This window comes from Ptychodera flava, chromosome 17 (genome assembly GCF_041260155.1).
Source record: "Ptychodera flava strain L36383 chromosome 17, AS_Pfla_20210202, whole genome shotgun sequence".
Taxonomy (NCBI): Eukaryota; Metazoa; Hemichordata; class Enteropneusta; family Ptychoderidae; genus Ptychodera; species Ptychodera flava.
In genome coordinates, this window is record NC_091944.1 from 34433512 (window position 1) to 34458786 (window position 25275).

Below are 25275 nucleotides of genomic sequence, written 5' to 3' on the forward strand. Positions count from 1 at the left end.
AGCACTTTCTCGCAATTGGTGAGAAGCTCTTGTTATTCTCACTGCTTACCAGTGAGAATTAAACAATCCTCACTGGTGAACAATATACACATATTGACTGGTCATGAGGGCAACAGCATACGTCTGTACCCCGAGGGACTGTGAGTCACCCCCAAAAACAGACTGTTTCCCGAGGCCGTAGGCCGAGGGAAACAGTCTGTTTTTGGGGGTGACTCACAGGCCCGAGGGTTAAAGACGTATGCTGTTGCTCCAATGGCCAGTCAATATGTGTTTTGTAACACACCTCATCCGTAGTCATAAATAAGCACGTACCATACACAAAAGTTGTCGCATGATGTAATATGTTGGAGTGGTTCAGCAAGAAAAAGTTTTTGCCGACAGGGTCGCAATACTTCTGCAAAACGTTCAATGCACCTTTGATTATCGTCTTCGTTCGTTTCGAGTCCTTGTTTGAAACCAGAGCATTCAGTTCTTCTTCAGAAAGTAGGATAAACCGAGAAATTTCTCGACTATCGTTTCGCTTGTCCGCAGACGGCATCTTTGTTTACATTCCAGTTCGCGCATGCGCCAATGTTTTTTTGACGTAAGCGGGCATCATTTTTCGGAACTGATGCCTGGCAGGCAACAGTTCCGACAAATGATGCCTGATGACGTCGTTTACGTGGATCAGCACAAAAAGAACGCATCCCACGTGACTGTCAATTGGCGAATTAGAACACAGACTGCGGATGAGGTGTGTTACAATGAGAAATGAACTCCCTGGTGAGAAAATAGATTCTCACCAGTGAAAATTCGAAATTCTCACCAAGCACGGTGAGAATGGTAATTTTCACAGTGAGAATGTATCATATTCATTATACACTGACAAGAATCAACCGGACTCACCATTAATTTGTGAGAATCAGCCAGACTTGTTGATCACTTGTGTGAATCAGTCTGATTCTCACAGTGAACAACGAGTTTGGTTGATTCTCACCAGTGAAAGAGTATAATACCCATTCTCACAGCGCGTGGTGAGAATTTCCATTCTCACCGGTGAGAATATATTATCTCACCAAGGAGTGCATTTCTCACTGCTCGCCGGTGAGAATTCAGAAATTTTCACCCATAACAGTGAGAATGACAAGAGATTCTCACCAATTGCGAGAAAGCGTCACTTTCTCGTTCCATTTTTGCAATTTTTTTCTATAATGATGGTTAAGAGTAATTATAACCATCACGAGTTCCTCGGACTTTTTTTGGAGACAAGTTATTCTGAAGCAGTAAAATTCCAAATCATTGAAGTAAAATTAGATTAATTATTACGGTGCAATAATTGTTCTTTGGGCGAGGGGTTGACCAGGAGCCAGAATGTTAATTTAGCTTTTAGATTAACCCGACAGCATTCACAAGTGAAAACAAAGTCCATCCACACTGTAAAAATAGCGGACGCTAGGCGCGTTTTTACGCTTTCAAAATGTAGATGTCGGTGTTCAAATTTGAACGACTAGTGTTCAGTATTCACATTATTGAATGATGTTCTAAACCTGAACACGGTGTGTTAACAACCATCTCCTTCAAGTGTTCAAAAAACTCAGCATTACGGTAATTTTACAATATTGTGAAACAGTTAACAATCTTTAGTGTTTTTACTTTACTATGGCTATATTAAATTTACTACTGCCTTGCTGTCCGGCAAACGTACGCGGATTTTGATGTAACGAATTTCACACTAAGTGAAAAATATTTCCGTTCTACAATTGCTTAAAGCATGTTTTTCCTAAAATAATTTTACACGTTAATTACGGGTCGAAATTTTGAAATTTTGATGAGAAAATCAGAAAACCACCATGAACGTTTTAATTTTAACATCGGCGTGCAAGAGGCGTTCTTCTCCTAAACACTTGGTGTTCAAGTTTGGTGCCTTTTATTATCCCGTCATGCATCAAAACGGAAGTTGCGACATTTTTCTTGTAAGGGATGGACCATTAGACCTTGGGAGGGGGGGTGGTCACAATGAATTGTGAAAATTCTTTTTTTACTATTGTAAATTTCTGAATTTTTTTCCAATTGAGATTAGCTGTGCAAATTTTTTTTTTCAGAGTAAATTTTCAGATTTATAATTTTTTTTAGTTCGTCACGGTCTGAAGATAAAGAGGGCAAAGATGTGGTGCCAAGCACCACAACCGGCCACGCAAGCGGTCACGGGGGGGGGGGGGGAGAGTCAGGAGAGGGGTGTCCCCCTGCTGCTGTTGGAGCTTTTGAAAAATAGAGATTACAATGGTGTTATTCGGTGGCACTTGGGGAGTATTTTTGTGGGGGGAGGTCAGGAGGGGGTGTCCCCCTGCTGCCGTTGGAGCCTTTTGAAAAATAGAGATTAAAATGGTGATATTTGGTGACACTTGGGGAGTATTTTTTTGGGGGTGGTCAGGAGGGGGTGTCCCCCTCCTGCCGTTGGAGCTTTTGAAAAATAAAGATTAAAATGGTGTTATTTGGTGACACTTGAGGAGTATTTTTTTGGGGGGTGGTCAGGAGGGGGGTGTCCCCCTCCTGCTCGTTGGAGCTTTTGAAAAATAGAGATTAAATGGTGTTATTTGGTGACACTTGGGAGTATTTTTGCTGGGGGTGGTCAGGAGGGGGTGTCCCCTCCTGCCGTTGGAGCTTTTGAAAAATAGAGATTACAATGGTGTTATTCGGTGGCACTTGGGGAGTATTTTTGCGGGGGGAGGTCAGGAGGGGGTGTCCCCCTCCTGCCGTTGGAGCCTTTTGAAAAATAGAGATTAAAATGGTGATATTTGGTGACACTTGGGGAGTATTTTTTGGGGGGTGGTCAGGAGGGGGTGTCCCCCTCCTGCCGTTGGAGCTTTTGAAAAATAGAGATTAAATGGTGTTATTTGGTGACACTTGAGGAGTATTTTTTTGGGGGGTGGTCAGGAAGGGATGTCCCCCTCCTGCCGTTTGAGCTTTTGAAAATAGAGATTAAAATGGTGTTATTTGGTGACACTTGAGGAGTATTTTTTGGGGGGGGTGGTCAGGAGGGGGGTGTCCCCCTCCTGCTGTTGGAGCTTTTGAAAAATAGAGATTAAAATGGTGTTATTTGGTGACACTTGGGGAGTATTTTTTGGGGGGTGGTCAGGAGGGGGGTGTCCCCCTCCTGCTGTTGGAGCTTTTGAAAAATAGAGATTAAAATGGTGTTATTTGGTGGCACTTTGGGAGCATTTTTTCGGATTACACATCTTCCTCTGAAACATGGTCTTCTTGCTCCTCAGTAGCTTCCTATAGTTTTGAAAATTGACTATTTTGGTTTCCTGGCTTCCCTTTCTACTGCGTGGTGAAATGGCTACATTCACCCCACCAAACATCATGCATATCTCATGATTTACAATTGATTTTGACAAGCTGAGAAGCTAAAATAAGCTAAATAATATAGTTAAATTTGCATATTTGTGTTTTTAGAGCAATTGTTGCCCTTTTTTGATCAAAACATCTATTTCTCTGTAGCAGCATGTCCAAATTGATTGGATGTGTATAGATGTGTTGAAATTTCAATATTTGTCTTTTTAGGGCAATTTATGCCATTCATGGTCAAAAAATCTGTATTCTCTGAAAGGGCTTGTCCAATTTCTTTGAAATTTGCTACACAAAAACGATTATTCATGCAGATTTATTCAGTATTTGCTATCGAGAAACTTTCAAAGTTTAACCCCTTTTGTGTGTTTTTGTGTTGGGATTTGTTGGATAGATGGCATTCTACGTAGTGTATTGTTGAATGTTAAAACATGTGTTGCTGTTGTATTTTGAGGCGGTTTTTTGAGAAAAAAGAATTGAAAATGCCTTTTTAAAAGCAAAATAATACATAATGACTTGATATGTTGTTTTATCATTATTGACGTGTTTCTACTTGTTCACCAATTCTTGCATTCATCATTGCAATAAAATGCTGTGAAAAAAATGAAACTGATGTGGCCTGCATCTTTTTACCTTGATCTTAAAAGGCAAATACAACTTTCTGTCTTGACAACCATACCATAGTTTCAATGTTTTACCTAGTGTACCTGCTTGGTTTGTACGCAGGAAACAAGTAGAAAACAGGTTCTATAATTTCATAATTTTCAAGTGATCAGAATACAAAAGTCCTGAAAAGATAAGATAATCACAACTTCCAGTATAAGGGATACAGTCACTAAATGTATAAATTAAAATTAAAAATGTGCCGGGAGGATGTACTAAAACAGACAGAAAGTGCTTTCTGTCGGTAAAATCTAAAAAAAAATCAAAATTTTAAAGACTTTTGCAGATTTTTTTTTACGCCTTTGTCTTCTTATTTATTTTTTTTTATTTTGCAAACTAGTTTGAAGATTTTTTTTTTCTAACTTTCTGCTCTGAAATTTTTTTTTCTTCTGTTTTTGACCACCCCCCTCCCAAGATCTAATGGTCCGTCCCTAAACGCACGCTGAAGTCGTGATCGTGCGGAATCAAGACCAGAAAGGGTAAGTTTTCCCTCCAAAATAGTAAACGTGTTAAATTTTGAAGCATCTTTATTATTATCCTTTGAAATTATTTGTATAGTACTTTGGAATAGCTAAAATACGTGAAGAAACCTTTTTTTCGTTCAGTGGCTGGTATACCATACACTAGCTGTGAATACGCAGCAGTGCTCTCGATGGTACTCGGGTCAAGGGTCATCGCCACAGACCCCTTGACCCGAGCGCGATCGATATGCCACAGTACCGCTGCGTAATCACAGCTAACACATGTCTTTTTAGTAGACATAATCGCATATAAAACATCATTTAAACATACTGTATTGATTCAGTCTATGAGAGTTGGCTTTTTTATTTTTATAAGTTGGTGACAAGAAGAAGCCAATATTTTGTAACAGTCAGTATTGAAAGGAGGCACTATATATCAAGGTCTCCCCTTTTTCTTAACCTAATCAGTCCGACTTATCTTTCATTTAGAAGTCTCATGTCGTTATATTACCTATTGTTCCATTATTTTCAGGATGTGAAACGTTGGTTTTAACTGAAATCGAAGAGTTGTCAGAGAAGCTGATGGTACAGAAATGAATAAGATGAGTGTACAGATAGCTGTCTGGAAACAAGCTTGAGAACCTATTAAAGTTCATCTCTAATGTAGATTTAAACTTTCAAGGGTCAGTAACTAATTTCGATAAGTTTCTGTATTTTTGTTCTGTATTAATCTAAGCTTTGGTAGCATGCTATGATCAACTAAATGTTACTGGAGAATAAGCTTTCAAAGACGTGTGTGGTCTCCCTTATCAGATGCAATGATGGAATGAAAAATTAAAGAAGAAAGCTACGGAAAATTCGGAGTGAAAAATGTCCACTCTGAATTTTCTGAAATTTTCACTCTGAATTTTCTGTCGCTTTCTGCTTCAATTCTTCATTCCACCCTTGCATCTGATGAAGTGAGATGGCAAAAGATTCTCTACAAAACACAGCAAGCTCTTTCGACTTCTAGGTCGCTTGTCGTATTCCTATATTGGTTTGGAAATGGCTAGTATTTATTTAGTTGCCATTGGTTTCAGGCGGCAGTTTCCTTTTACAAGTTAATTTCAGTAAGGACTAAAATTTCCAGTTCAACAGCAAATGCTTGTAGATACAAAGAACAAAACTTGTGAACCGAAGTCAAACTAAGTTAATCTGTTTTTAATTTCTGAGAAGTAGATTTTTGAAATGTCACTGATTTATTTAAGGGTTTAATAAAAGATAATAAAATCAAACAAGTTCTTTTGTTTATGAAGGACTTTGTTGAACAAGGAAATAGACTTACACTGCCAAGGACCCACTTTGCCCACTTTCTGCATGTTGTCCTCTAGAAACCATCTTAGAAAAAAGAGTGTGCATTTCATACATATACGTGTTTTCAATAAATAAGTAAGCCAAATTTTGAGCTATTTTCAAAAGTGTTTTTGGTATGTTTTTAACAAATATGAACATAAAACGTAATTCACAATATTTAAGTAAAGCTGTTTTTCATTACTTTTTCATATTTTTTTCAAAACGGTTTACAGTGTTTATGTGGATTTTCTTTTATTTATGTTTTGATAGGAAGATGTTAACACCGTTGGCGTTTTCCGCTGAAAAACTTTACGAAGTGGCCATGTATATTTGCCCATTTTACACTAAATGATTGTCTTTCACTCAAATTTTTTTAGTATTTTTAGAATAAAATAATGTTACTGAATATCACTGGTCAGTTTTGTTATTTTCAGGCTTGAGCACCCCCTGAAGGACCAAAATTACAGACGTTCAACAAGTGTTCTAGCCTTTAACACACTTAACGTTGAACGGCGTCCATGCGTTCAAATACTGTTACAGAAGTCAGCCCTTTGAACGCGTAAATGCGTTCAATTTTTTGAACACAGTTCATGTACAACGTGTGTTCAGTCTTGGAATACCATGGTATTCAATAAAATGGCTGATGAACACGTAGTGTTCATAATTTGCACACATGTGTTCAAAACTTGAATGTTGGTTGAACGTCTAGACGCGTTCAAACAGTGTTACAAGAAGGCGTGTAATTGGTATTCTATCTTTGAACACTTAGCTTTACAATGCATAAACAGGTACTAGTATCTCAGTAATATCCTAGTTTTGTGAAGATTAATATTTTCTAAGAAATTGTCAGCTCACAAGCCAATAGCACGTTTTTCGCTCTTTAGGGGTCGTCGATCATAAAAGCAAACGCACAAGAAACTTAATTCCTTGGTTCGGTATCAGTCTTTCCCCTCAATGGTGAAATTGCGCTCTAAGTTGAACCCGTCGTTAACACACATGTTGTGCAAAATCTACACACTGATATAGAAAAGCAACAAACTTTACACGTTTAAACCTTTTCAGAGTACAAGAAAGTGGTTTCACCCCGAATTGCAATTAAAATATCGTATTTTTTATGTTTTCAAAATGTGATTTGTTTCAATTTTGTGGCAGCAGTATCCGTATTGCAATTTTGACTGACTCACGCAACACGAATTAAGGTTTATACCCCGGCCCTCCCCCTCGACTAAGGAATTTTCGTTTCCAGTGCCTGCAGTGCGTCAGATATAATGATCGACAGCCCCTTACGAGAATTATACACATATTTGAAGGTTACATGACTGTGCAGATGTAAATTTTAAGACATACTGGCCCAGGGTACATGGTTGTGCCACAATAGTCAAGCAATTTCCCTTTTGTAAGTACGTATACGTTCGATCACACACCCTTTTTCAGAGCCACCGCTTCTTGGCAAAACTAAACCGAAGGTTAATCGTATTGATCCGTACCTGGATAAATGGAACCGAGCCGGACACGATTTGACGGTCACTTGGGATCAGAATGAATTTTCGGAACCTCACATAAACATCGACATCATGGTCTATCGAGAAGATTTGAATTACCCTGTGTGGGAAATACTGGACAATGCCCTAACGAGAGAGGAAAACGATGGCCGTGCAACGTTCCGATCAGAGGCTGTATACGGAGCTAATCATAAGTTCGCCGTTGGTGGTATTCGGATTAGACCTTATGAAGACACGTAAGTAGCTTAGACAAACAGACATATGTACAGATAGACAGACAGGCAGGCAGGCAGGCAGGCAAGCAGGACGATGGACAAGGAGGCAGGCATGGAGATAGGGGAAAAATAGGTCAGAGTGTAGAGTGGATGAGTGGGTGATTGACTTGACAGTGATACATGACAAGTCAAAGAAACAGACAGACAGACAGACAGACAGACAGACAGACAGACAGACAGACAGACAGAGAGTGGGTTAGTTTTAAAGTGGGTGAGATTGACTTGACAATGACGCATGGCGAGTCAAAGTATAAATGACTTGAAAAACTGGAAGGAAGAATAATGGTCGTACCGACAAACTTGACTTTTATATCATCGGTAAATATGGAAATTACTAGTTGTCACAACAAACTTGGGTAAACACTTTTGATGGAAAGTGTAAAACTGACAATTTTATACTCCTCAAGTCTTTATTCAAACATTCGTTTGTTTTGGCTATTACAGCATCATTTTATTCACGAACGGAAAAGATCGAAGGGCATTTAAAAGGAATAAAACATAAAAGACGTCCCCGTTCAAGCAAAAATCAAATGCCAAGTAACGAATACGTGATTTTACGGTTTTTTCTTTCTTTTTATTTACTTCCGTGTTTACGAAGCTCTAAAAAATTTAAGGTCGGCAGGCAAAAAACAGGGTAGGTCAGGTTATTAGAACAGCACAATTTTTTTCTTTGGCCTTACACGAGTATACACGTATGATATGTAGCTATTATAAAACATGTATGATATGTTTTTCTGGAAATGTTGTGGCCAGTGTTTGATCACCCTAAACCCCTGAAAAGTGCATATTTAAGAATAAAAATATTTTGGGAAAAAAATTCCTGCCGACCTACCTACCCTATTTTGAAAACCATGTTATCGGAACAGTACAGTTTATTTTTTTGGCGTAATATGCATGTTGTAGTGTTTTATATTGATCATTGAGTCAATTTCCCCTTTCAGCATGGGTCACGCCATCTGGAGTGACGTTCACACACTTGGCTACGCCATGGAGGAGGAATTCCAGTTAGACCCTCGCAGCTACGCAACAGAGCACTGCTTAAATTTCTACGATGCCCAATTGCCAAACATCAACTTCCGTCGGGACTTGTACTACTGCCCATGTAACTTGACAATGGCTATGGCCGATTTTGGACGATTTGAGCCTGACCCAGACTGCAACATGGAGAGACAAGACGCCAATTGCACCTTCCACAGAGGAGCCAGACATTGTGTCAACAGTGTTTATCCAAAGTAAGCTCTCTTCACATGTGTCAGAGGGTATAAAAGTATTTTCACTTCTTTCTTTTGATGCACGATTTTCCTCAAAGTGAATACATCAGGAAGTCGGTGTTAAAATTGACGAAGACATTTCTTCTGGATCACTCAAACATAAAGTCTGTGCACATTTCACAACGTATAAGTGGGTACAACAGAAAAGAACCAGCTCATATTATGATGTGTACAATTGCAATGCCCATAGATATCTGAGATATATTCCGCATGACCCTCAAGTTGTTGTGAATAACAGCTGTTTGTGTAATGTGCAAATTAATTATGATTTGTTACAACTTTCACCTCACAGTTCCTATGACTCAGGTACCCAGTGTTGTTATGATTGGGAAGAGCATCTGATCTACGCTGGAGATGATCCAAGCGGAGGATTTTCATCTGAAGCGCACGTGTGGGGCTCAAGACCGTACAACCAGGCTGGTCGTGTGCCTGTCCTATCCTACTATATGACTGACTGGTTGTTATACTATGACTGCTGCATCTGGTCCGAGAACTGTGGCTACTATCAGAGAGTGCGACCGACTGCTGATTGCTGGAAATATGAGGTGCCAAGACCAGGTAGAAGTAAAGATTATGGTACTAGTATAGCAGTAGGCAAAGTCCTGGCACAATTCAGAATGTCGGCGTAGCAAAATAGCAGTAATTTATGTATTTAACGCCAACTGTTTTGTCATGCAGTGTTCTTCTTATAGTTGCAAAGTTTAGGCTAACGCAGCATGTGTGGTCTACACTGTGTAGTTTGCATTCAGGTCGAATGATATTCGGATAGATATTCGGACTCTATAACTTCTACAACTCTTTTCTGAACTACCGCTTCATCGTATTAGTTTTTCGAAAGTCGGAAATTTTACTTTCTTCATAAACTTACCACAAGGACGGCGGCCATTTTGAAATTCAAATATCGGTAAAATTTGGGTAATTTGTTTCTCTAGTACCATACTTTGCACAGTGACCCCCGATCGTTGCTCTTGATTTTGAAAGAGAATGGTTGAAATATTCCTTGAGAAAAGATCGAGCAAAAGGCGCATGGTACCTTGTTGTTATATAACCAGCGGAAGCGTATGCATTGTGTACTGACAACAACTTCTTACATTCATTTCTCAGCGATTGTATACGGAGGAAGCCACTTCGTCACCTTTGACGGCGTCGAGTATTCCTTCAACGGAAAAGGAGAATACATTCTCCTTAAACACGATGATTTCCCAACGTTTGAAATTCAAGGTCGATTCGAACAAGTATCGGATGCTAATGGTAAGTTGACAAAATCTTGGACGTAAACCTTTTTGACAGCAATGGTGACATGTAAAAGTAATTCCACATGTAAAAGGCTTTAATAGATCCCATCTGATAATTAAGTTATGGTTAGGTCTGTTGCTTAAATGCAACTGATAATCATGTCCTTCCACAGGCAATTACCAGAGGGCTACACACCTGACTGCCGTTGCAATGAATGAGAGTTTGTCAGATACGGTCCAAATTACCATCAGCGAAAGAAGAAATCTTGAAGTGGCAGTGAATTCACGACTCATTGACTTTGATGACACCATAACTAGACTTGACTTTGAAGGTAAGACTGAGTAACAAAGTCAAATACCAACCATACTCTAGTCATGGAAAATGTCTACACTTCTCATTTTCAACACGCGGTTCTTTTATAGGCATCTCAAATTGTTCCAATGGATGTTAAATCTGGTAATAAAACAGGGCCGTTCAAAGATCTAGTACTTTGATCATTCCTAAAAAGAATGGGACATCTTTCAGTGATAGTAATTGACCTGGGTGAACATTGGTGGTTCGTTTTATAAGACAACATTCCGTATCAATACATGTTAATCGGCAACGGGACTACCCGAAAATTACAAAATATGCACGTAGCAAACATATGGGTAGGAACCGGATATGTGAGGTGTACAAGTAAAATTAAGGTCTTCACTTCACTTATATGATGGTTCTTCACTATCTCCAAGCAAGAGCTTTGAAGTCAAATATCACATTTTGACTTCGTATGGAACTGTGCAACCAAAATGTTCGTACAATTTGTAAGAAGTCATTTTAATACAGCGTTAAGCAGACAGTGTTCCTTGCTTATTATAGATAGAACAGGGTTCTCAGAACGAACATGAAAAGGGTTGAATCCCTTTTCTTTAGCAGCTACTCAAATTCCCGCATACTTTTCGGAGAAAACAACTTTGTTTTACAATTGAACATACATCACTTTTCGTTGTTTCTTCAGGTATATCTGTGTACACACCAGATCGTCGTGATGACGTCAATCCATTACATCCGATCAATCCCAATATTTCCACAGTCTATGTTCGTACCTACATCTCTGGAATGGCAATCAAGTGTATGGCTCACGATGGAAAATACATGTCATGTATCGTGTCCATTCAACGAACTATGAGAGTAAGTCTTGTTAGTGTTCTTGCTGTACTTGTTACCTTGTTGTCTGTTTGTCGTGGCCTTGGTTACCATATTGTCAATACGACATATTGGACTTTGTCTGTTCTGTATTTAGTGTAATAATTGTGATTCAAAGGATGTACTCTTATTATTGGTTGAGGGCGTGCTCTTGACTATTTTGTGTACAGCATAATTTCGCTATTCTGATCTTCAAATTGAATATTTCTGTAGAATTTGAGCTACTCAACAATGGTTGGACTCCTTGGTAACTGGAATGAAGACAGAAGTGATGACTTGGTTGCTAAGGACGGTACGATTATCGACGCCAATGCCGACGACAGGGAAATCTATGACAACTTTGGTCAGACATGTACGTCCAATATTTCTGTCGGGAGTCGTACGCTGCTTTCGTTTTTGCTTTGTTGTGTTTTGGGAAGAAGTTGACATTTAATGAGCTATCACAGAGTGTTTACGTTTTAGATAATAGTATTGGAGATACACTATACTCGTCGGCCACTGAAATCATTTCTTCTTATTCAATTCCAAATTCTTTTGCTCAATGATACGCCTCTAATATACCGAGAACAGGGTTTGGTTTGTGTGGTTCTACACGTCATTGTTATATTTCAATGATTTTTTCACGTTATTTTTCATCCAGGGAACATCGAAGCGTCCATGTTTCACTATCCGTCGGGTCGATCTCATGCTGATTACAACGATCCTGATTTCGTACCCCTCTTTGAACCCCCAGCTGTGTCTGATCACCCACCAGAGATCGGTCAGCAACTCGACCTTGTTTGCGATGGTACGTTTCTTCAGACATACTAGGTAGTCTTGTCTATTGATAAGTCGGTTAGAGCAGTAATATCAAACTCCTTCCGAATCAGAACCCCTAGCTGACTAGTCTCGGTTACCCATAGTACTCTGCAGGGGGGATCAAGAGTCCTACAGAGGAGTCTGGGTAACCGAGACTATTAGCTGACCAGAAGTATTATGGTGACGCAGGCATTCCAAGCAGCTAACAAAATGCTGGGCCAAAGTCATTCCACACAATGCAATGCACTGTGGCTGCGCCATCTCGTGGCGTCTCAAGACTGACGTCTTCCGTCGACAGCGACGCACTGCACAGATTGTAGAAAGTAGTCATTTTGCATGCGTTCAAGCACTTTTTGTGGCGTGACCGTGGTACAAGTTCAAACAAATACCTCGCTCTGAAAATTTGACACGAATAGGAAACACTCTTGGTTATTAACCAGATTAACAAACTTCATCATTCAATGTGAAATGTAGGGTCGCATTTAAGCTAATGGATGAAATTATTAATGGTTGGATGACAAAACTGTACGTGACCTCCATAGACCAATCAGCGACCTTTAAGAAAACCAGGGTTTCTGCCGGCAACGTTGAGACAGTAGAGTAGAAACGATAGAAACATGTGCGTTCTGAACAAAGAATAATTGCCCGGTCAGTTTCTTCAGCCTTTGGGGTCCGCGGATTTCCTTGTTGACATCAAAAGGGGCTTAATCAACCCTAACCCCCCGCCCCCACCCAAAGAAAACCGAGGAGACTCCATGCCAACTTTCAAAAACAGGGAGACTCCTCTGACCAAAAGTTGATATTAATATTGAATGCCTCCTGTATAGTGGTGCGGCATAACCAAAATTTTCATAACAATTGTGCATTTTGTGATAAAAGCATGAAATTTGGTAGGAATGTAGATTATCATAATATAAATCAATTTGGATACCGAGCCACCACAGGTTGAGCCTCGTTCTGGTATGGCGGCCATTTTTAAATATGGCGACCATCAGTCACTATAAAATCCCATAGTTGCTGCTTTACGGATGATTCTGTAGGGAATAGCAGTTCGTTACCACTCTAAATTTGGAGGGTCGTTTGCGCAATCGCAGATTGGATGACCTCGGTGAACTTTGATATGCGCATGCGTATTCAATCCCAGAATGCATCAAACAGATTACAGTGGGAATCTATGTACGTTCGTGTTGCCTACGTTATCTGACGCGGAAATGGACGATGACCGGCCACAGTGCAGCCGGGCACGGTCCCTCCACCCGTGAGCCGGGTAAAGAATTACAGTCAACTCGCACCTTTCCCAACCCGCCCAGAACCAACTTGCCCAATTCCAACTCGCCCGATGCCAAGTTGCTCGTTGTTTGAGATGTAGTTGTAGATTCCGTGTACGCAAACCGATGGCCCGAGGCCAGCTAGCTCTGCCCATGTGATGGGAGGCCGTATTACGCTGGTAACACACAGCCCTGCCATGCAGAGCTAGAGGCCAGCTATTTTCATGCCGAGCCAGTAACTCGTAAAAGACGGTCCTACTGTTCCTAAAGACATGAGCCAGTAACTGCAGTAACTTTCCCTATACGTAAAGAAACCGAACGAAATTTATTCTTTCAAGAGATTTGCAAAACATGAAATTCGCAAAATAAAAACTTTTCCGCGTTGGCACATATTTCAAGCCCTAGCCGCACCTATGGTTCTCAATGTTAGAAATATTTGTTGTAGGCTTTTTAAGAAATAAAACTTTTTTATGTACCAAGTACTCATAAATATTGCAAAATAGTATCGGGCGAGTTGGCATCGGGCGAGTCCACAGTTGCGAGTGGAGTGATACGTACCGGCCGCCGCGTACTATGCATATAATAATTGGAAGTTCCAATTATTATATGCATAGTACGCGGCGGCCGGTACGTATCACTCCACTCGCAACTGTGGGCGAGTCGGTATCGGGCGAGTTGGAATCGGACGAGTTGGAATCGGGTAATTAGGTTGTTTACATACCAATTTCAAGCTGATTTAGACCTCAATGTTCGCTTTGCCGTACATTTTCGTCCGTGTTCATAACTGAGCGCCCATTCATTGGTAAATTCCCGGGGACAATTCATTGGTATTGTCACTGTATGTACTGTAATGATGAAGTTTCGGAATGCGAATTAAGTTGAACTTGAAGGCGACGTGCAAAGTAACTGATTTCACTCCGTGCCCAATGTGTCTAGGTCGGTTCTGAATGTGTGACATACACGTGTTTGACTAACAGCAGGTATCTGTATTAAAACCTGTATCTCGAGCATGCTGAAGCTTAACATATTTAAGATGTGGTTTAACTTTATAAGGGACAGTGGAAAGTACGGAGTCAATGTCAACCCCTACCCACGTACTACCCTAATGTGGGGTATTTGGAAATAATCTTATGAAGTTTTATAAATGCCTCAACCCCGGGAAAGACAACTTGGAAACATTCAGTCAATAAACATAGCTCTTTATCAAAAATCTTCACTTCCAAAGTCTTTGATCCATCCACAGTTCGGCGATCATCAATTTCGCTGGCTTGACCAGGCTAAACGAATAGACAATTTGGAAGGGTAACCGATTTTCAAAAATGTCCCCCAACGTCCCCCATCAACGTAGGTGAATGAAACTGCCATCCTTTGTTCATCTATATTTATCGATTCAATAACTTGAATGACATTGCTCACAAACACATAAGTACGCGAAAATGGGACATTTTTGAATTGCAGGTGCTTGACCTGTCACTGCCGATACTGAAAACATTGAGGTCACGATCGCACTACGTCAAACAGAAAGCTCAAAAAGTTGGCAAATTACGACTTATCATGCTCTCTTGCTGCCATGATGTTGTAGTGAGGTTAGTCACGAGGTTAACCACGACCGAATTTTTCCTTACTTGGCCTTGCATAGCGTTAAAACAAAGCCGAAATTAGCCGATGTCAAAATCAAAACACGAAGACATCGAAGTTAGTGACGTAGTCGAGTTGAGATCTGGGCATGCGCAGTCGTTCGAAACGACCCTCCAAATTTAGAGTGGTAACGAACTGAATAGTGGACGTATTTCCATCATAAATGCCCATTAAGATTACTATTTGCATATTTTTATTGTTTTAAAATCAATTTGGATACCAAGCCCTTAAGCATAGAGCCTCGTTCTGGTAAGGCGGCCATTTTTAAACAGAGCGATCATCAATTACTGTAAAATTCCATAGGTACATTTTTTACGGATGATTCTGTTGTGAATAGTGAATGTATTACCATCATAAATGCATATTAAGATTTCTATTTGCATTTTTTATTGTTTCATTATTTAATTTTCTCAGAAAAGCGGGTTCTCTTAATAAAATTGTTGACAATATGGCTGCCAAAAGGCCTAAATGGAAGATTCAAAATTGTAAATTTTAGTGTTTTTTGACGATGAGCAGCTGTTAGCTGTTCTGTGTAAGTAGACTCTCAGTAGGTACTGTTCAGAGTTTTTTTTATTTTATTCTTATTCGTAATCGTTGATGCACCAGTGTTATATATTTTTAGGTTTGTAGCTGGTACTTGTGCATCACACGTGCGACACAGACCAGGGTTTGCAAACTATTGGCCTAGACTGGCCCATGGCTGTGGAGGGGAGGGTATGAAGTGTCCAAGTGTAAGAGCAGCCTGTCCCATGTTCTGCCAATGGATGGGGTGTTCTTGAGTGCAAAGTTGAATTTGTGTAATATTTTGACATACTAATTATCGTTTCTAAACTTTATAATTAGCCATTGACGAGTTTTGCAGAGCGTTCTTGATCATAATTCCTAACATGGAAAATTGTGCAGGGGATTTATAGAAATCTCTCACTCTCGTTCATCTACATTCATACGTAGGCCTACATACAAAAAACATAATACTATTTACTGTACAAAATCTTAAAGTTTTAACATTTTTGGGAAAATCTCTTATATATCCCCATAATTGTCAATGTTAGAGATTTATCATGTAAACTACAATTAGTAAATTAGTAGCGCCGTTTAAAATTTGACCACGTGGAGAACACGAACATATATTTGTATTATTTTTTGGCGAAATATATTATGTTTTATACATTACTTTTCGTAATTCATTTAACATAAAACTGATCTTGTGTAATTTGATATAAATTTCATGATTTACAAATTAGTTTAATAGTTATTTTAACGTCACGTCAATTGTCTATTGCATAAATATAGATTCATGCCCATCATATTTTGAACATCGTATATTTTGGTACTAATTTCTTGATAGTACATAATTTGTTTTTCAAATGCGAAAACGGGGTACCAAAGTTATTAAGGCTTGTCAGCTGGCGAGTATTTTATTCCTTTCCATGGTGTTTACATAGGCTAAGACCAGTTTAAACGACACTTCTGAGATTGAACATAAACCTCAGAGAGTTTACGTAGTTCAGTATTCACAAAAAACAAATTGCACATTCAGTGACATACAATTACAGCAAAGTTATTCCCAAATTTTGAACGTTTTGAACATGTCAGCGTAGCTAAATTTGAGCTGCTTTATAAAAATCAGAGGCAATAGTTAGATCGACTGCGTATCAGATACATGCTTTGAAACTATAGAAAATCCTTTCAATCTTGAGTTAATTCTTAAAGATCATAAGCGATAATTAGATCTGCTCAACATCGTATACATCCTGGAAATATTTTACTGAAGAATGCCCAGCTAAACCTGAGCTAATTTATAAAGTTTAGAAACGATGATTAATCGACTAAATCTCGGACATATCTAGGAAAAATACTTAATGAAGGCTGTGCTTTTCGTGTAAAGCTAGTTTAGCCAAATAGACTTTACATACAGTTTAGCAAACAAAACCTAAGAAGGCACAATTCCGCACCTTGCTCCTAAATCAGTTGGTTGTATAATTCAGTAGAATGCCTTTCTTTTTTCATCTCCTTTACAGCTGGTAGAACGCACGCCATGATTTAGTTTTCAAAAAATTTCTCTACCAAAATCTATAAATTAGATTGTCGGATAAGAAATCTTTAGGTCCAATCTTACAAAGCAAACTTGAAACAAGAACTTTAATATGCGATGTTGATGATATTTTGAGATCATCCGTGACTATGATTTTGGCTTACTACTTTCATAAAGGTGTGTTTGATAAAAAATATATGTTTCAGGAAATTTTGCCATATCTTGGTACTCCCCCAAATATGATCCCGATGGCTACTAAATCATATTATCTTCCCTTTAAAGGTTCATGTCTTTTGGGGTATTGGGTAAGTCTTGGTCCTATTTCATGAAAACTGTAAAGGATATTGCATATCACAATATATCATCTAAAAGAAGAATAAATCGGTTTACTAATGAAACCCCATAAACCAGGTTATGTAGAAGTTAGGCTCGGCATATGACTTAAGCGAAGACTGGTTAACAAAATGTTAGTGAGTCTCAAAATCGTGATTTCAAAACATCCTTCTAAACATGACTTATTTTTTTTCTGTTGAAAGTCTATTTCATATTTGTGACGTGTCCCAGTAGTAAATAAAGAGTTTTCATACAAGACATGGCCTTTTATTGTATGTCTAGGTGAAAGGGTTGTAGAATTTGAGATAAGCAGTGACATTAATTTTGAATAAAGTTTGGGGTGTGGGGTAAGTTTTGGTCTGTCATGTTTTATAAAAACAGTGGAAGATATTGCATATTACAATATGTCATCTGAAAGAAGAATAAAATTACTTTCCAATGCTACCCCACTAGCCAGGTTATGTTAAAATATAAGGTCAGCAGATGACTTAAAAGGAGGCATGCTTAACAAAAAAGATGCGATTCACAATACTTTGACTTTAAGGTACCCTTCAGAACATGACTGTAACAGCCATTGCATCCAATATTTTTGATGTTAAAAGCCTATTTCACATTTTGACATATTCTTATAGCAAATTAAACAGATTTCATACAAAGCATTGCCCTTTGTAATATGTTTAGGTACAAGTTAGTAGAATTTGAGGCAAGCAGTGACAGTAATTTGTAATATAAAGTTTTGGTTATGGGGTAAGTTTTGGTCATATTTATGAAAACTATGGAAGATATTGCATATTACAATAATTCATCTGAAAGAAGAATAAAATAACTTTCCAATGCTACCCTATAAGCCTTGTTATATTAAAATAAGCTCAGCAGATGACTTAAAAGAAGACAGGTTCATCGAAAACGTATTCGAGTTGGCAATACTGTGATTTTGCGGTACCCTTCAAAATGTGATCGGTAGAGCTATAGCATCCCAATATTTTTTTATGTCAAAAGTCTATTTCACATGATTAACATGTCCCTGTAGCAAATAAAACAGATATCATACGAAGCATTGCCTTTTGTATTATGCCAAGGTAAAACATTTGTAAAATTTGAGATTCACTATAATTTGCATTGCAGGGCAAAGAATGGCCAAGGCCAGGTGCGCGTAGCCCATATGCCGTGCGCTGGCTTTTCTGACCTGTTTTCTTTGCAGAGCAAACTCTGGGTATCGGGTAAGTTTTGGTCCTATTTAATAAAATAATCGATTGAAGATATTATATATTACATGTGTCATTTTAAAGAGGAATAAATTTCCATTCTTACGATACACAACAAGTCAGGTTATGTTAAAAACAGCTTAGCAGATGACTTATAAGTACTACCAGAAAAATGCACGTGGATATGCGCAAAATGGTGATTTTGCAGTACTCTTCAAAACACGACTGTAACAGTTATTGCATCCCTTTATTTTTTCTGATCAAATTTTATTTCGCATTCTTGGGATCCCAAGCTTCTATAAATACAGCTTTGTTATCCTAGAGGTGCATGTAGACCCCTCTAGCCTACGGAATAATATTTCTTGACTGCTGACATAGTGTCGTTCTTTGATAGGATCTAATACCGTGCATTTTATGCACAAGAATTGTGTTTTTGTCTGTACTTACCCGTTTAAACAAGTCAGGCGATGAAGAGAAAATGAAAAAAAGTTGCAAATCACTCTTCCCATAGTTTCTAATTGAAAATATGCAACAAAATTACTCAACGCATTCTGCACTTGACGTTTACTAGGTGAAAAATACCTTGTCTGGAGGCCATTTTGAAAAATGGCTGCCATGGCAACGCTTCAACAGATTTTCAGTGGCTCGGTATCTGAATTTGTTTAACATATATTAAGATACATCTCAGCCAAGTTGGTGCTTTTATCACAAAATGCACAATGGATTTGCTATGCCGCACCACTAGTACATGTAATACCTTCTACTGTTTCGACTGTCCCTTATACTGTCACGTGGCAAACAAGTTGACGTAAATGAAATCACTGTCGTATGTAGATGCATGAGGGATTATATTAACTATGCAGGTCTCAGCACACAGTATTAATGCAGAGTCCAAAAGAGTAACAAAAAATTAAATTCACTATCCGAGGATTTTATTTTTTTGACAGATAAGCTTATGCAGATACAATATTATTCTAATGTGGCTAATATGTGTAGAGGATGATACGATACAAATCACAGAATCCACTTCCTTCGGATGGAATATTTGGGTACTTAATTGAAATGATGCCATGGGCAGATAGAAGATACAAAAGAGGTCAAATGATTTCATAATTTGATTTTCAAAGTCATATTTTAAACATTCTTTGATGGTGATATTTTTTTCCTGTCAGTTGTAGGCATAGGAATCCCAGTATGGGAATAGTGTAATACAGTATTTTGAATGAGCGGCGAATATGTATCACACTGTCAGTGCATAACCGGATGTCGAGAATTGTTGTACACAAATTTATGTCAATAACTTAGTGCCGCAGAGAGAGATGGCGTCAAGAGTGTTACCAACAATCAAGTTGAGTGTTAATACACTGTGCTTTGCTCACTGAAGGTCTGTTCTCGAATGTTGGTAAAGCTTTAGCCTAAAATTAATTGGACAATAATTGTAACTTTTGACAATTTTTGTGGTCGTTGTTCTGTATCTTAACCTCATAAATACCACTGATTCACAGTGTTGCGTTATCATGGATGATTGCCAACTTGAACACTTAGTCCAGACTAAACCTTCACTTGTTACTTATGCATATGGCGTTTGCAATCTAAAATCTATAATGGCCAGTACCTAATTTGCATACAGAAGAAGCAATTTTTACAATGAAAATCTAGCCATTTGTGATTATTTTTGAACATTATTTTACCCCAGGCACTACTTTGTTGAGCCTCTTCTACCCTCGATTTTTCATAGAGTGTCGTCAAAAATACATTTGTTCCATTTACAAAAAATGTAGTCACTGGGCTCAGGACTTAAAGTAAACAAACGTAATACCGTTGATAACCTGGGGGTCTGGAGGATTTGGGGTAGGAAGGATTCCAAGAGGTTGTCCCAGAAAAAAATTGAAGCATACAGTGGCAGGAAAAATAAAAATGATTGCAAGCAGACATGTAGTAAGAAAATAATACAAAAATTACTTTAAGTCGCCGAAGAAACTGACCAGTCCCCCGCCCTACGAATGAGATGTTTGTTTGGTGCACGAACTCCCGCTGTGCTCGGCCCTATCGTTAGGGGGCTTGCAATAAAAAGATTCGCAGCTAGCCAAGGGCTTTGAAATTCTACAGAAACTGTGCCTTCCGCTATAATTGCTGCCATTTGCACACATATTTCACCACACAATATGCAATCAGAGTACCATCACTACTTAGACAACCAATACTGATGCATATTTTGAAACAGAAGTGGAAATAAAGAGTGTGAAATATAGTTAAGCTGGTTGATCAGTCTACGTGTAAAACTAATAACAAAATCGTTGGTCTTCGTCTGATGAAGAACATATCTTCGCCCTTTCAGTCCAAATTGGCAACATTCTTTCATTACCTTGAAGAACGATCAATCTTTCATCAATGTTGACTTGGGTCTATTTCATTAAACGTTGACTAATTATTGAAGGTATTGGCGTTGATCGTTCTCCTTTTCTGTCTTTTTCTCAAAATCAAAGGCTTGGCGACCTGTGAGTTTGATGTTCTGGTCAGTGGAAGTCTTGCCTACGGAACAGCTAGCAGAGCAGCTTATGAAATGTATTGGAACTATGCTAACGACACTGCTAAGGGTAAGTTAGTTCTTTATTACAATGGAATCGCCGTGCGACTTGTGTAGAGTCTTGAACAGTGAAATAGCATAGCATGATTCTCATATTTCCAAAAGTAGAAAGCTTTGAGACAGTGGTAGTTAATCATTGAAAATATTTGTTTGTTTCTTTATTTCATTATTTCTTGAACAATTTTTAAGCTAATCATCCCAGTCGACAGATTGAGATGATTATTTGTAAATTTCCACATAATTCCAAATTACAACGAGGTGACCTTTGTTTAGCATAATTTGAAACAATATTTCCTCACTTGCATTATTTTTCTTGTCTTCTTCGTTAGAGACTGTCTGTGAATATCTACGCACACCCATCAACGGTACAAAGGAGTCCACTTTGCCCTCCGTTTCACACAATATGGTGGGTTCTGAAGTACACTTTGATTGCGATCCTGGTTTCACATTGGTCGGCAACCGCGTCAGACGTTGCGAAGAGAAGATCGAAGAAGGAAGGCTGGTTGGTCGCTGGACTGGTATCGACGAACACAACGACTGTGTCGGCATGTCCCTTATTATAATAATATAACCCCTCAGCTTTTTCCCATGGTTACGGCCCTAAGATGAACGATACATGTAAACCCTTCTAGATCGCCAGCAACAACAATCAAATCTTAAATGATTTGAAACAATTCCACTACTTCACGTATTGCCGGTTCTACTTGCCGGTCGCTCGACCTATGCTCCCCCTTTATTCAATCTCCCCTTTACTGTTTATTTTCATATATATATATATATATATATATATATATATATATATAATGTGTGTGTGTGTGTGTGTGTTGTGTGTGTGTGTGTGTGTGTGTGTGTGTGTGTGTACATATATGTCTCATGCACTTTGGTCGTATTTCCTATTTAATTGCAAAGTATTTTGCCTCTTTTTGCGTGTATGTATGTATGTATGTATGTATGTATGTATGTATGTATGTATGTATGTATGTATGTATGTATGTATGTATGTATGTATGTATGTATGTATGTATGTATGTATGTATGTATGTATGTATTAGTTAGCAATAAAGTCACTGGGCGAATTTATCAGTTATCTTCATTGCATTACTAATAAGCCACACGCCCTTTATAATAACAAATTAGAAATAATTTACATGACAAATTTTCAAAATAATTAGGGGACAACGAGACAAAAGAAGGCACCCGTTGGAATAACATTTCTGCCAATTGCCTAAATGGAATTAAATAAATCATGGTTGTGTCATAATGTATCAAAAAATTAAAGAAAGAGGCAACACATGAAGGATGAACAATCGTAGGTAAACATTCCTATTCGGTCATACGGTACACCAAAGTTCTCACGACAACATGTTTTTTTTTGTACAGATTTTGGATGTCAAGCGCTGAATCAGTTACACCATGGAGGTTACAAGTGGCACTACTCTCAAACTGTTTATGCCATCTGTGATCCACCATATCTTTTGTATGGACCCGATCATAGGACATGTCAGAATGGCGTGTGGACTGGCAGCAGAAACGAATGCTACAGTAAATGTTCTTTCCTTATATTAAATGGCTTCATTTCTTTAACTTCCGAGCTTATGCTCCTTCCGTTTTCACTGTTTACTGAAGATGTCTCTTTGGTGCTCCGAAGAACGTCTTAAGGTAGAATGCGCCTCCAGGACATATAATCGGACTCTCAAATTTTTACAATTATAAATAATTTCTCCTGATCTAAACTTGTTGGGGCTCATTTTAAAGCTCTTAGTTTTTCAAAAATCGAACATTTTATTTTTCGCCATAGAGGGATGGCGACCATTTTCAATTTCAAACGTCGGTAAATGTTGCTTAATTTGTATCTCTGTTACCAAAATTTGCTCAGTTACTTCTGATTGTTATTGTTGATTCGGTGAGAGGATGTTGAAAATTTCATTGAGGAAAGTTTTAGTAAAAGTTTTAACTCTTCACTTTCGAAGCGCATATTATATCAGAATTTTCATCTTAGCCAGTTTCGTGTAGTGTGTACTGGCAGTGTTTTGAGGTCATGGCAAGCTAGAACACTGAATCATTGGTATCATCTTCCGTATCTGGGCTTTTCTGGGAATTTCTCACTCTCTGTGACGCCCTCTGACTACGAGTCCAAAAAACTCTAAAAAATGAAAAATCGGTTGACACCAAAGATGAGTCGTACAACTTAAATATAGAGCTCTGTGATGAACAAGTAATGATAATGTGATGAGCAAGTTATACCAACGATAATTTGCTGGTGCCCGTGCTCGTGTGAAAAAGGGAAAGTAAAAAAAATAATGATTTTGAGTATGTGAGATAATTGTTGGGGATATTCAGTACAAATAACATGTTCTAATGACGTACTGTTTTACTCTGTCTTCCAGTCGCCAAGAATTGGAGCACTGGAGCATCTATTGGAGTTGGTCTGGCTGTCGTCGTTATTGTCATCGCTGCTGTGATATTGGTAGTTCTATATATGCAGCGCAAGCGTTCGCCGTCGGAGGCAGTTTCGGCTGCAACGTCACAGAATTCAAATCAAAGCGGTCATATGTAACCTTAGAAAGAGTTATCGTATGTCTGTTGGAAATTCCAAGACAGATAAACACTGTATTTGGGAATGCGATATTTCAGGAAAGCGGATACAAAGCGCGTTTTTCTCTTATCTTGCAATTTCCTTTACTGAATCTAACGTGTGTTATTTTACTTCTGCAAGCAGCTTGCGAATTCTCATGATTCAAACTCCCCTGACTTTTCTGTACGAATGAAGATTAATAGAGATATTTTTGACTCGGACTGAAGGGTTCTTCTGAAAAGGCTGTAGCTAATAACTTCAACAACAGGATACATAGACTCGTAGAAACGCAGGCTAGTTGTGTTTGTTCGCTTTTTTCAATGAAAATTATGCTTGAAGTTGATTAAAGTAACGGACTTCAAATCTAATCGTTGTTTTGCATTTTTTTTAAATTATTGTGTGAAGTTGTGTGAATTGAAGTATGTATGGGTTTATTGTGTTTATGTTAGGCCATGGCGTGTATACTTAATGACGTATACTTTCTCTTCTGTGCATAAACAGCGGATGTAACAATCTTTAACTATGAACGTACATATGTTAAAATTTACCGCATTTTATCTGATTATCAATGTCAATGCTCCATTCAGAGGTTTTATCTGGCGTTAAAGTCAGTTGTTATGCCACATAAAGCTGCGGGGCTTTTTACATTGTACATGTATTCTCTATATCTTGTATTTTTAACCTTTTAATCTGGAGTACTATGCAGAAATCAGCGAATCACGTAGATTGCCAGACGCAATCCAAATGTCCTATTGCTCTCTCGATATCAGTTCCGTTGTAGTGGAAGGCCAATTTAATATAAACGCAAACGACAAGACAGTTGAGATAAAAAGTCAACAAGAAATATGCAATTTTTGGAGATGGCCTTGAAGTCTGACAAAACCCTAATTTTCGTCATGTAGTCTCGACTTCTATTGATAGGATCTGAGGTCGGAGCTGTGCTCAAAAGTCGTACTGGGACAAATGTAAGCATATACCTGTATCCAAGGTGCGTTGGCCATTGAGGAAAGTTAAACATGTTTGTTCATAATGTACATCTCAAAATCTAACTGTTGCAGCTATGTTGAAGTGATGCGTCTATATATCATTCATAAAATTTATTTTTTGTTTACAAGAAAGTTGCACAGGCGCAGATCCGACGACCCCTCTTCTAGAAGAGCTTCGTATTTTAGTTCTGCGGATGAAGATGCGCACGCAATTCCTGACAGTTCGTAATTTTCAGCGACTTTATCAGGGGCAGCTTATACTTACCAACCACTTTCCAGAAATTTAAATCGTAACTTCGAGTGATTTTACGATTAAAGGTACTGTTGTAAAGCATTTATAACAAGATTGAAATTTGAGGAGCATGACTGGTGCTCGCTACTACTCCCAGAGTTCCACCATAAGCTGAAAACTTTTCCCTGACATCCACTTGCATCCCTCTTTCCTCTCTCTCAAAAAGGAAACGCCTTGCTGTCCCTCTCCAAATTACAATTCTCTCCACTGTCTTCTCTCCACCTCATACTTTTGTCCAAGTCAAACGTCTATAAATTTTAAAGTTTTAAATTCTGCCTCGCCGGTTTGGCTTTTTATTAAGATGCT

The 25275-nt window shown here is 38.5% G+C and overlaps 1 protein-coding gene across 1 annotated transcript; it reads left to right on the plus strand.

The window, feature by feature from the left end:
• Window positions 1-11451: 11451 nt before the first annotated feature.
• Window positions 11452-23673, plus strand: LOC139116407 (sushi domain-containing protein 2-like). Its single transcript, XM_070679044.1, has 6 exons — window positions 11452-11604; window positions 11893-12039; window positions 21016-21126; window positions 21446-21661; window positions 22497-22658; window positions 23504-23673. The coding sequence occupies exons 1-6, from the start codon at window positions 11484-11486 to the stop codon at window positions 23671-23673; spliced, it is 927 nt and encodes a 308-aa protein (XP_070535145.1). The 5' UTR covers window positions 11452-11483.
• Window positions 23674-25275: the final 1602 nt, after the last annotated feature.